This window comes from Mus caroli, chromosome 18 (genome assembly GCF_900094665.2).
Source record: "Mus caroli chromosome 18, CAROLI_EIJ_v1.1, whole genome shotgun sequence".
NCBI lineage: Eukaryota > Metazoa > Chordata > Mammalia > Rodentia > Muridae > Mus > Mus caroli.
The window spans coordinates 31,117,698-31,130,384 of record NC_034587.1 but is presented as its reverse complement, the minus strand read 5'-3'; the positions used below and the strand labels follow the sequence as shown (position 1 = coordinate 31,130,384).

At 43.7% G+C, this 12,687-nt stretch overlaps 1 protein-coding gene across 3 annotated transcripts in view; it reads left to right on the top strand.

The window, feature by feature from the left end:
- Epb41l4a (erythrocyte membrane protein band 4.1 like 4A) overlaps positions 1–12,687 on the top strand; it is a 205,767-nt gene that overhangs the window by 132,865 nt on the left and 60,215 nt on the right. For all 3 annotated transcript variants that reach the window (XM_021150640.2, XM_021150638.2, XM_029472150.1), the window contains exons 11-12: positions 9,744–9,835; positions 11,361–11,438. In XM_021150640.2, the coding sequence (XP_021006299.1) occupies positions 9,744–9,835; positions 11,361–11,438 (170 nt within the window). The remainder of the gene's footprint in view (positions 1–9,743; positions 9,836–11,360; positions 11,439–12,687) is intronic.

The window sequence follows — 12,687 nt, the reverse complement described above, 5'->3', positions numbered from 1 at the left end:
TGCTGAGCCATCTCACCAGCCCCTTCAGGGGTTTCTTGAGGCCAGATTAGTTTCCCTTCCCTTCCCTTACCCCATCCCCTCCCCTCCCCTCCCCCCTTTTATTTTGAGTCCACTTCTCTGTCTGTAGCCTAGGTTGGCCTCAAAGTCTTTGTAACCTTTTTACCTGAGCTTCTGAGTGCTGGGATTGCAGACATGAACCCCACACCCAACAGCCATGGATTCTGAATATAATTCTCATAAATTATATAGCTCAATAATTATTCTGCTATTCTTGTTTCCCATTTGACTGCACTAGTCAGAATGTCTGTAAGTGTTAACTGGTCTGTGGTCTGGGGATGTAATGCCCTCCTCGAGTCTGGGAATGCTTGTGTCTCTAATGGTCCATCATCTGTCCATCATCTGTCGTAAGGAGGAGATGGCAGTGCTTCGTCCAGCTGAAGTCCTGAGGGGCTCTAATTCTGTACTTAACCACCAGGGTCCTTTGGGTGTGGGGAGACAGAAGAGTCCTTGGTACTTAACAGCCTTTGTCTTGAGAAGCTGAAGAAATGGAGCCCTCTTGAGTAGGGAGGACAATGCTGTGTGGGAAGAAGACTGGGAACCCTCCTGTGTGTGACTGGAGTTTAAGATTTCTTCCAGGCATCTAAGTAGAGATATTGAATAAAATCTAGACTGTCTGACCTCAGCATTCAGAACCAGAATCAGTATAAGAACTTGAGAATTATTAGCATATCCTAGTATGCTATTTTTGATAAAAATTGGGGAAGAAATCAGAATCAGTTTTCTCAGCTCTGGCAACAGTGAGAGGGTACAATTCCAAACACCTAGCCCATAACCATAACCATAAGGAAGCGTATCTGTGCGCCATGAGAAAGAAAGAGTGAATGATACAGGGAGTTCTTTATGTACCATGCGCCGCGATACTAAACTCAGCTAAGCTTAGTGTTATAGGACGTATGCCTAAAGGTTCCTGGCTGCCCAACGGAGAGTTGTTAAGCCTGCTGGCAGAACTTGGGAGAGCTTTGGGGAGCGTGCACAGACAGTGATGGTAGTCAGGGGTGGTCATTGCTGGTCAACCCAGGAGGTTGGTTTACGTATGGGGTTCTTCCACATAACGAATATATATCACTGCTGCACAGTTACCATAAGTCCTCTAATTTTGTTGCTTGACCCGATAATATCCTCCATGCTCCATGCCTTCCCCATGTTATATAAACTTTGTCAGCTCTCTTCGGTCTGGAATGTTTTCCTGGCATTTCTTTATCTTTTATGGCACGGACGTTTTAAACACCATCCTCCCTCCTGTCACCAAGCAGAGTCCTTTCGTGCTTTTCTGCTGTTTTGTGGTTAGAGTGTGTTGTGCATTCTCAGCTATATAGTCACACTGGTGAGGCCGTGTCTGCCTCAGCGTTTCACATCTGGAGACACATAGTGGCCATCTGCTGGCTCTTCTTGTCGGTTATTTGATCTGTCGGCTATGATGTCACCTAATTTCTCCAATGCATAATTCCTGTTGTGAGCAACCCCTCCCCCAAGGTAGGAGGTAAGTTTTCCTAGTGCGAGCACTTCTCTGACCGTCAGAATTCTCCTGCATAGTCAGCCTTCACTTGGGATTTTTATCTCAGCCAGTCTTTTACGGTAAAGCCGGAGAATGCTGGTTTGCAGGTTCCCCTGCATCCTCCACGCTGATTTCCAGACCTCAGACGTCCGCTCTACGAAGAACCCGACCCTCTCTCGTTCATTTATTCACCTGTTCTTGGCATGGGCTTACTAATCTTTTCTCCCTCCCAATGAGTGCACTTGGAGGTTTGCAGGTCCATTGCCTAGGTTTGATTTTGAGCATCGTCACGGCCTGACCCCTGTGCTCCTTGATCTGCCCCTATCATTATTGGGGTACTTCTTCTTTAGAGTGTTTTGTGATATTTATACATCATGTGTCTATTTTGGCCCCAATTTAGGATCAGCCACATCTCTGAAGGTCCTTGGTTCCTCCCGTGGGAAATGATCCAGATCTTGGAGAAAGGGGTGACTGTAAATCATTAGTGACATTTCTGCCTGAGCTTTTTGGTGGCCCAAACTAGAGAATCTATGCATGCATATATACAAACACTTAGCCAGGTACACATATATGAACTAGGAATGTATACATGTGTACATGTGCATTTAAGTGTGCAGTGTACTTGTATACAGTTCAGACATGATGAGTTCAAGGTGTGCATGCCTTTCTTTCTGTCCTCATTTCATGTTTTATGCCCTTTCTTTGGCCATGAGATCCTCTGCTTCCAGTATCTGCACATGGAGTCATTTGTTTAATTTTAAATTACTCATCAAATAGTGTTCGAGTTGCTTTGGTCAGAACACTGAGTTTGCAATCTTTTCACCCACACACGAGGACCTAAACTCTCGAGTTCACAGTTTACTTGGCCCGCCCTCTGTCCCTTCATTCCTTTCTTCCTTCTTCATTGCTGTGGTTGTATATACCCTCAGAATCTAATTAGGTTTATTTATTTCCAGTTATGGTTCCCTCGCCCTTACATTCTTGCTTGTTTAAGTCTAGGTCTTAAATATGTAGAAGATTAACCTTCTAAAGGTTGAAACTGTACAGAAAGATGCTCTCAGAGAAAGATGATGCTCTCAGAGCAGCATCCTGAACTCCCATACTCTTCCTGGCCTCTCTCACCTTTTCTTGAAGCTACTGAATTTTACTGCTTTGTAGACTGGGTTTTTTTTTTTTGTTTGTTTGTTTTTGTTTTTTGTTTTTGTAAAGAAAAGTTGTGTGTGTGTATGCATGTGTATGTGCCTGAACAATATTCTTTCTTAACCTGAAGGTTGCATAGTGTATAGGTCTTTGTATTTTTCTCTGTATTTTTGTTCTAGAAACAATTCTATTGCTGAAACATTCAGAATCAATCTTGGGCTTCTACCCCACCTTTGACCATTTAGTTCCCAGATAAAAGACACATACACAACCTTTATATTTATAATAAGCCTTAATCAGCACAAAAGCTGGGCAGATATCTATCTTCTATGCTATTATGTCTATTTCCCAGCCAATAATCCCATTATATAATTTGTCATGGTTCATCTGGGCTGCTCTTAACTCCAATTAGCCAGCCCACATGGCCATCACTTGAAGATTCTTGCCCCATGACGCCTTCTCCTCTCTTCACCTTCTTCTTCATCCCTTGTGGCATTCCTCCATCCCCAAGCCTGGGAACCCTAAACCCCACCTATGTCTCTTCTGCCCAGCTATTGGCTGTCAGCATCTTTATTCACCAATCAGAAATGACTTGGGGACAAGGTCATATAGCATCCCTTGGGTCAACCAGGTCTTGAGGATTTCTGCACTCAGTATTAAAATGCATAGCAACAGGCTAAACCTCAGCATCACTGCCTTGTTCATCAGGAACTTTCCAGCTCCTTTTTAAAAATCATTTATTTCCTGGGGTAGAGCCCCGGCCTTGTGTGTACTCTACTCCTGAGCCTCACCTGCCCCTCGTTCTCATCAGCTTCAGTGGGTGTGAGCCCCATGGCATAGTCACCCCACTGTTTGAGCTTGAGTGTTCATGTATTTTTAAATGTTTTGCATTCCTTCAATGAGTAACTGTCCATCAGTGTGTTTGGCGTGGCCATGTGGCTGGCGTCAGGTCTTTGAAGTAGGGTTGTTCAATCAAAGGGTAAGTGCGTATGCAGGCTTTTGGCTTGACATTTCTGTATATTCCTCCCCAGCTCCATTTCACACAGTTTTCCTTTTCTACCCACAAATGTGAAGGTACCTGAAGTATAGATTATGAAGTGTGGCTCTCTTAGTCATATTTGGGCCCTGATGCTTGTAAAATTTTCATTCCAGTCTTTTATAGTTAATGATGGGCTGCTGGGGTTGGGGCTAGGTAGCATGGCTGTTAAGCTCAAGCTGCCACTGGCTTGCTAACTTTGGACAGCTCACTGTTCCGGTTTCACTCATATCCCTGGCCTGTAGTGGGGGATGGGGTGGGGATAGTGGAGGTAGATGGTAACATCTACCTGCAGACATCTTAGGAGGCTGAAACTACCTAGTCCAAGGCTGGTATGAGGAGCCTTGGTCTGCACTTCCCACCTGAGCTGTCTTGACCTCTGACGTGGTAGCCTACGATATCTTATATGTGCCACCCCTGCCTTTGGATAGTCTGTGCTAGGGCTGGGGGGAAGCCTACATCTTTTAGCCCATGGTTCTTCTTCTTCTGCTTTATTGGTTCCTTGTTTTGTTGACTTTCTCCAGAATTAAATTAAAATAGATTAAACCATATTTTTTTCAAAAGGAGCAAACATTTTTGAGTGAAGATGATCAACTGCCATTAACTGTAAATACACGGAATTAATCCACTAAGAACTCACTATATCTTACCAGATGTCTGTGCCGTCACTTCAGCAATGCTGTTTCCTAACAACAGCTCCAAGCACAGTGCACACTCAGCCAGCTCCCCAGACCTTGCTTTAGTTCCTTTGGCTGCAGAGTCAACCAGGGTGACCCTGTCTAGCCAGCCTAGTGTGACCCTGTCTCAAAAAACAACTGCCACCACCAACAAAAACCCAAGCCAAACAGAGCTAGGCTACATATATTTCAAAGGTATTTATAATTGATGGGAACATACGTGCACACTCTACATGATGCATGTATGTTGAGAAGTGCTTGTATTTTTTTTTCTATCTTTTCAAACTGTAGTACTTAAAATGTACTTTCTTAAGACACAGGTCTTTGTCCAGATTAATTAGGTAAACATCCCAGTTCCTTGCCTAGCGGACATGGGCAGTGCACACGGCCACATTAAGTCGAGAGCGATTCCCCAGCATACCCCATACTTATTTAGCCAGAGACACCTGTATGCCAGTGCCTCGAGGCACTCGTGGTGTGCCTTATCCTTTGAGAGCACTATGGTATGTAAAGACAAAGCCTGGCGTGAAAGAACAGGTGAGGTGTACTCAGGGCTTTAACATTTCTTCCTGATTCCTCTTTTCATGTAATAACAAAAGCGGCATTTGAGAAAAATCAGGTTTGAACTTGGCGAGCGTTGAGGGAAGAGCAGTGAAAAGGATGATGAAAATCATTAGAGCAATCATCACTCCTGTGTCTCCCGCAGGCCCGCACAGTGCACTGTTTAAAACAGCAGCCAGTCGGTCTCAGCCATTTGAAAGGATGAACTTTCGTCCTATATGTAGAAGTCTGTAGGTCTGGAGTGAGTTTCCAACCAGTGACTGTCTACATTTCCCAGCGTCACTGCTCGCCTTTGTTCTATCAGAGTCGAGAAGGAAGTTATCTTACTGGTTTGTTATCATGCTTCTTATTCTTTTTGTTTTCCTGTCATGCCTAAAACAAGTTCAGAAGTCCAAAATACTGGGCGGGAAAGATGCCTCAGTGGTTAGAAGCACGGGATGGTCTTCCAGAGGTCCTGAGTTCAAATCCCAGAAACCATATGGTGGCTCACAACCATCTATAAGGAGATCTGGTGCCTTCTTCTGGTCTGCAGGCATACATGCAGCAGAACACTAATACATTAAGTAAATAAATAAATATAAATAAATAAATAAATAAATAAATATTTAACATACAAAATACTTACATAAATCCAGTTTAGATTGAGTGCAGAACTACCTATACTATTTCAAACTTGACATTTCTCTCAAGCCTCTCCCTCTCCTTGATGAGGCCGTGGTAGGACACGACTCTTCCACAGGTCTTTGGGTATTTTCAGAACAACTATGGCTCATCAGCCTTAGAAACACTGGTCTCTTTTGCTCCCCAGTGGCCTATGCAGTCTATCTTTTTAAAAAGTACATTTATATAATATGGATTTGTATATGTGAGTGTTTGTGTATGTGTGGGAGCACCTGTGTGCCAGAGCACACATGTGGAGATCAGAGGACAACTCGTGAGAGTTCGTTTTCTCTTTTCTTCATGTCAAGTCCTTGGCCTTTATCCACTGAGTGATCTTAGTGACTCCCCCACCCCCACGCCCCATGCGTTTTATCTTGAGTTGCTTCTAGTGACTCTGGATGTGGGAATTGTTTAATAGGACTGTGAGTGTGCTTGTTCTCATAATTCCAGGGGGCTGAGGGATGACAGGACACCCACCTGTGGCGGAGTCTCCACAGAAACAAGGAGAAGCCAGTTGAGCACAGGACTTTGTGACACAGGCTCTTGTGTCAAGAAGCACAGGCTTGAAAGACACTAAACATGGAGTGGATGCCTAAGTGGCTGTGCCTTTGTAGTGTAATCCATGTCAGTGGTCCTGTCAGCAGTGACAACACACAGAGCAGAAGCCAGCAAAGTAGCTGTGTTGGTTGCACATGCCCGCGAGTGCACGTGTACACACACACACACACACACACACACACACACACACACACACTTGCACACACATGTGCACGGTTGCACATGCTTGCACACCTGCGCACGTGCATGCACACACACACACTCATACACACACACACACACACACACACACGCATGCATGCACATACCTATCCTTAAGCTCACCGAGAGAGACATCCAGCAACGATGAGCAGGAACCCCTAGAGGATGAAAGGTGATTGGCTGGGAATTTGTGGCTATAATATCGGTGCTCAATTCTTACTAGTAATGCAATCAAGGATGTGCCCCAAATTGATGCTCCTCAGAGACCCCAGGAACAGTGACATTCACATCCTATCTTAGCTACAAGTGACTTAAGCTTGGTTAACTTACTAACTAAGAAGAACAGACCTGGACAGCAGTGTTGCTTGCGGCATGAACGACTGAAACATTTGAGTGATTCAGCAAGCTCTGGATACTGGGGAGGGCATTTTAGCCGTGCCCACAGAGGCTTTCTTCAGTCAAGCTTCTGAGTGGAAGGAGTGAAAATGTGTGAGTGGCCGTGCCTGTGCTGAAGCAATCTAGAAATGCTTTGTCAGCACATCGGTGCCAGCCGCACATGGCGAAAGTACCCCAAATTTACTCCAAATACCTGGCTCTGGTTTCAGCAACATTAATCTTCCTTTGGTATTTGAATCATTCTGTCAGGAGTGCAGAAGAAGCTAGGCAGCTTGTTTGAAGCCTTCTGCAAACGGGGAATGAGTTCATACTTGCATTGGTTCATGGCAGAGGTAATTAGGAGGGCCTGTGGGAGGCTCCTGGGTTCCTCTAATATGTCTGTGCCCAAGGAATGAGAAAACCCACATTCCAGTTGGATTTGAAGTACCTTTTATCTTTTCATTAGTGATGATAGATTTAAATGTATATTAAGAATTTAGACGTCCTTTGACATCTTTCAATAAGAAAAGAAAAATAATATAGACACATGAAGGATAAAGTAAAAAAAAAACACCATCCAACCGAAGTTTGAAATTAGGAGGGAATCTATTTTATTTCAAAGACTGAATCATTTAGAATTTCTCCAGTACCTTTGGAAATTTGGGTTCTGTATAATTAAGTCTTTGAAAATTTGACTTATGTATTTAAATACCTTCTTGATAGATGCTTTTGCTGAAATGTATGTTAGAGATGTTGTCTTCAGTACTGTTTCAGCAGGTGGCCAGGCCATGTTCACTGCCATACCTGGTGCTGCCATCTTTGAGATGCAGCATCTTTGAGACAGGGAGATGGCCTGTCCCCATGTATGGCTGAGGGACAGGCAGCATGACCTGCTAGTCCCCTTTCCTTAGTGACTTACCCTGTAGAGTTCAATCCCACACAAATTCTTAAATTTGGACCTGGACACTGTAGCTAAGACAATCCAGTGGTGGCCACATCTGGGAACGGGGACTTGGGACAATGGCAGTAGGGAGGGATTGAATTGTTAATGGTGAATCCACCTTGTGTACCCATAATTGTGTAAATCCACCTCCCTCCCCTCTCTCTGAGTGAGTGTGTGTCTGTGTCTGTGTGTGTCTGCACATGCACTTTTGAAAAGAGAACTGGAAGAGAGCTCTGTAAGCACTCCCATCTCTTCATAGGAGCCTTAACTTTCTTACCTGCTCCATTCTCTGCTCTTCTCCAGCCTTAGGCTCTTTTGCTGTTGAGGAAAAAGATGCTCTACGTTTACTAAATTCTTCCTCATCTTTAACTTCTAGCACTTCTAGCACCAGATCGTCTCCCTGTGCAGAGCAGTGACTGTCTTTGAAAGCCACTTGACCTTCCTATGTCTCTTGAGACGTCTCTCCCCAGCCTCTCTGACACATGGCCTCCTGGCTCATCTAGACCCATCTCACAAGATTCATCCCGTGGCTTACCTTTAACACTTGCCTCTGGTCTGGTCATCTCTGTGTTCTCAGGGGACAATGCTTGCATGAGAAGCTGTGATCTCTCTTTTGAGTGGGGCACCTGTGTCCTTACTGCCTCACTTGGCATTCCGTGAGCATTTCAACCCATTATCTTGTCCTGACCTTACCGCTCATTTTCTCCAGTTTCCCCCGTTTGCTGCTTACTAATGGTAACACCCAAACAGAGCACCTGAGAATCTCCCTAAAGTCTTTCCTTTGCTTCATAAGGTTCTGATGTGGAGCTAACTCTGCTGTAATATGAATGGGGGCCATAACTTCTGCCGTGTCCCACAGTTTACACATACATTCCTGAGTTGGCAGCGTCATTCCAGTTGGGCTTGGGAGGACTTCATGCATGTACACAATGTCAGATTCCTTGTTAAAATGGTGGGCGGATATTCCAGTTACTCCCATGCACTGCCCATACTGGTGTTTGACTTTTAAATTTGAAGCTAAATTATCAATGTCTAACCTCATAGGGCTTATGATGCTCATTCAGTTTCTGCTTTATTTTCTGTTTAATCATTTAAAGTAGCATCTCATACACACACACACACACACACACACACACACACACACACGTTATCTTTAATGTGTTTTTAGTTACTTATATATTAAATAACCACTAGATTAAGATGTCAGTTAAAGATTCTTGTGTACCTATTTCATGACATGTTACATCTTTCATATACTTTAATTTGATCCACCTGATAGTTCAGTGCACTGGGGGCTGCCCCCCTCCCTCACTGGTTTTCCCTGAGACTCTCCTGACAGTTTAAGTGTGGCTTCTCCTCTGAAGCAGCAGGGTTAAGCATTGTATATGTGGATATCTCCCTCTTCATTAGGAGCTGAATTCCACAAGGTTTTTGTGTGCACAGGGGCTGCTTCTGATGGCCAGTCTTGTAGGTTTCCTGTGCCATTGCGTGGATTATCCGTAATCATGAGATGGTGCGGATAATAAAGATAATAAAGATAACTGCATTGAGATTTAAATAGAAGTCATGTTTCATAATTGTAGTCAGTGGAAAGTAGTTTTATTGTTGTGTTTTGAGACAGGGTTTTACTGTGTAGTCTTGGCTGTCCTGGAACTCACTCTATACACCAGCCTGGCCTCGAACTCACAGAGATCTGCCTGTGCCACCACTGCCTAGCATGGAAAGTAAATTTTTTTTTTTTTTTTTTTTTTGGTTTTTCGAGACAGGGTTTCTCTGTATAGCCCTGGCTGTCCTGGAACTCACTTAGTAGCCCAGGCTGGCCTCAAACTCAGAAATCCGCCTGCCTCTGCCTCCCGAGTGCTGGGATTAAAGGCGTGAGCCACCACGCCCGGCTGGAAAGTAATTTTTAATGTAACCTTCCAAAAACAGCCACCTTTCGGCGCTAATCTCCGTTATCCGAGTTTCTGTTCCCTGAAGGAGGCCTGCCATCTGAAGTGTCCCAACCAGTGATCAGTGTTTTCTGCCTGTCTCTTGCAGTGTAATGAAACCTCATTCTTTTTTGAAGCTCGAAGCAAAACTGCTTGCAAGCACCTCTGGAAATGCAGCGTAGAGCACCATACGTTTTTCAGGTATGTTCATGGGATGTTTTGTCCTCTTAGAGTAAATGAAAGCGGTGTTTGACTTCCACGACAGGTATTCTGTTCCATGAAGGTAGAAGTGTTTCAGTAATTTATTCAGCTCCTCAGTCTCTTGATTGCACTGATGCACATCTGTGCAGATCTGTGCACATCTGTGCATTACCTCCATGTACACATTTACGTTCAGATAGATCTTGGCTCATACTGTGAGAAAGATTCAGGGATGGATTTTAGAAACTTTATGCAAAAACTACAGAATTACGTAGCATCTGTGCGGCATGGATGGAAATTCGGTGTTTTGCTGTGAATGGACTACAGAGGAGATGCCTTTGAGGTATCTCAGTGCAGATGGGGTAATCCTCCTGCCTCTGCCTCTCACATACTGGGATTGCAGGCATGTATCACTGCACTTGGCTCAGTAGGTACACTTTGTATATTATTAAAGTTATTATTACTCTTATTAATTATTGTTTTATGGCCTTGTGTTGTGAAGTTTAAACCAAAACAAAGCAATGTCAGTTGATAGCACATTGTTTATTGACTCAGGATGGGCCTCTTCCTCTTATTCCCAAACTCTTTATGTGGAGCAGTTTCGCCCGTATTGGGACTATCACAGAATGACTGCAGGCACACGCCTCTGTCCCAGCAAGGGAGGCAGAGGCAAGAAGATCTCTGAGTTCCAGGCCAACCTGATCTACATAGTGAATCTCAGGCCAGCCTGGGCTACACAGTGAGGCCTTGTCCTTTGAACAGTTTGTACTAGCCTATTAGGGGAGAGAAGTGACCCAGAAGCCTAGGACTTTCCCACCTTCTGGGGCCCAGGCTGGTGTGTCTGTTCAGAGCGCCCTGACATGGAAAATATTGGAATATATTGCGCAAAATGGAAAACACTGGAATATGTTGTACAACATGGAAAATACTGGAGTATATTGTACAACAAGAGTGACCCAGCAGCATCTGATGTGATTAGCTGCCATCCAGCCGTTACATGAGTAAATTAGAATGGTGACAGAATTCCCAAGGAAGTATAAGAAAGAGCGCAGTAAACTGACATTTAACCTTTCCTAGAGAATGTCAGAAAGTGAATATTTGATATTTCCACACCTGATATTCCAAAGTGAGTTGTGTTTCAGATCTAGCTTAAGTAACTGGTTGTGGATCTTGACCTGGACATGTGACTCAGTTGTTCAGGGAGCCTGCTGTCTTACAGAGCATTTCCAGAACTCAGTGTCAGGCAGCTTACAACTGACTTTAGTTCAAGATCCAGGGTACTTGATGCCCTTTTCTGGCCTCCATGGGCACCCATATTCACATGCACATACATGCAGGCACAAACACGCAAACATAATTAAACATAAACTTTAAAATAATAGCCGATTCTTTTCTTTCTAATATGTAGAATAAGGAAAATATTTTGACTATCTCTATTAAATAGTTTCCTGTACAGCTTTGTGTTCATATATTGTATAAGTACTTGTATTTAAAAGTCTTTGGTTTTCTTTTTAAACTTAACTAGAATGCCGGACACAGAGTCAAATTCATTATCAAGAAAACTCAGCAAGTTTGGGTCCATAAGTTATAAACATCGGTACAGGTAAGTGACATTTCCCCCCTTAGGGTTTGTGTATGTAAATAGGGTTTTAATTTAGTACCTATATGCAGGCATAATGAAATATGTGAGTTCCCCCCTCCCCTGCAGCAGTGCCAATGTGCTGTATAAATAAATCTTTCCTGACAGAAATGATTTTCCAGTTTTAAATGTATTTAATATCTCTATTAGCTATGTAAAGTTATGGGCTTTCAGAGCAAAGTAGACTTTATTAATTCAGGATTTTGTTTTGCTATAATTATAAGTTATTTCCAATTATGTTCCGTGATTATAAAACAAAGCAGATATTCTGGATTGTAACTGACTGACTGTGAAGTTAGAATATTCAGTTGATTCCTTGTTGAACACAGTATATCATCTATATTCTACATCAAGACATGTCTTTACGTGAGTACATGTCTTTACATGTCTTTACATGAGACAAGTCTTTACAGAATTATATGTATAAACCTGCTTATAGTACTGCTAATTACACATTAAGCTTGTTTGGTGTTAGACCATTATTGTTTACTACTTAATATTTCTTCCGTTAGTCATCACCGTCTTCTGTGATATTACCTACACTGAGGAAATGGAGACTCAGGGAAGCTTAAGGGACTTTTCACAGTGACCTGGCTAGGAAGCAGTGGGATCCACGACCCTGTGGCTTGTACTTTCGGCTTGGTAGACAGGCTCAGTGTATGGAGAGAAAACGTTGACCACCATGCAGCTAGGTGCTTAGTTCTTACTGCAATACCAGCCTTAAAAGTGGGAATGAGCTCTGTATTTTTAAAGAGCATTTGTTTTGGTGGAGTTATTTCTGTCCAGTAGAGAGCTGTGGTGTGTGGTGTGTGAGAAACACCTTCAGGGCTCCCGATACACAAAGACTCAACTCGAACCACTCTGCCATCAAAGAAATGCAGCAGAAGCAGCCCCCAGGTCTGGTGAAGCCAAGCAGGGTGCAGAAGTGCTGCCTGGGGTTGGGAGGCTACTCCATCTGCTGATGAGGGACACCAGTGAGGCTGCTCCATCTGCTGATGAGGGACACCAGTGAGGCTACTCCATCTGCTGATGAGGGACACCAGTGAGGCTACTCCATCTGCTGATGAGGGACACCAGTGAGGCTACTCTATCTGCTGGTGAGGGACACCAGTGAGGCTACTCCATTGGCTGATGAGGGACACCAGTGGATGAGCTGCTCCCACAGAAGACTTAAAAAGGAAAGTTGGGTTTATAAGTCTACAGTATGCCAGAT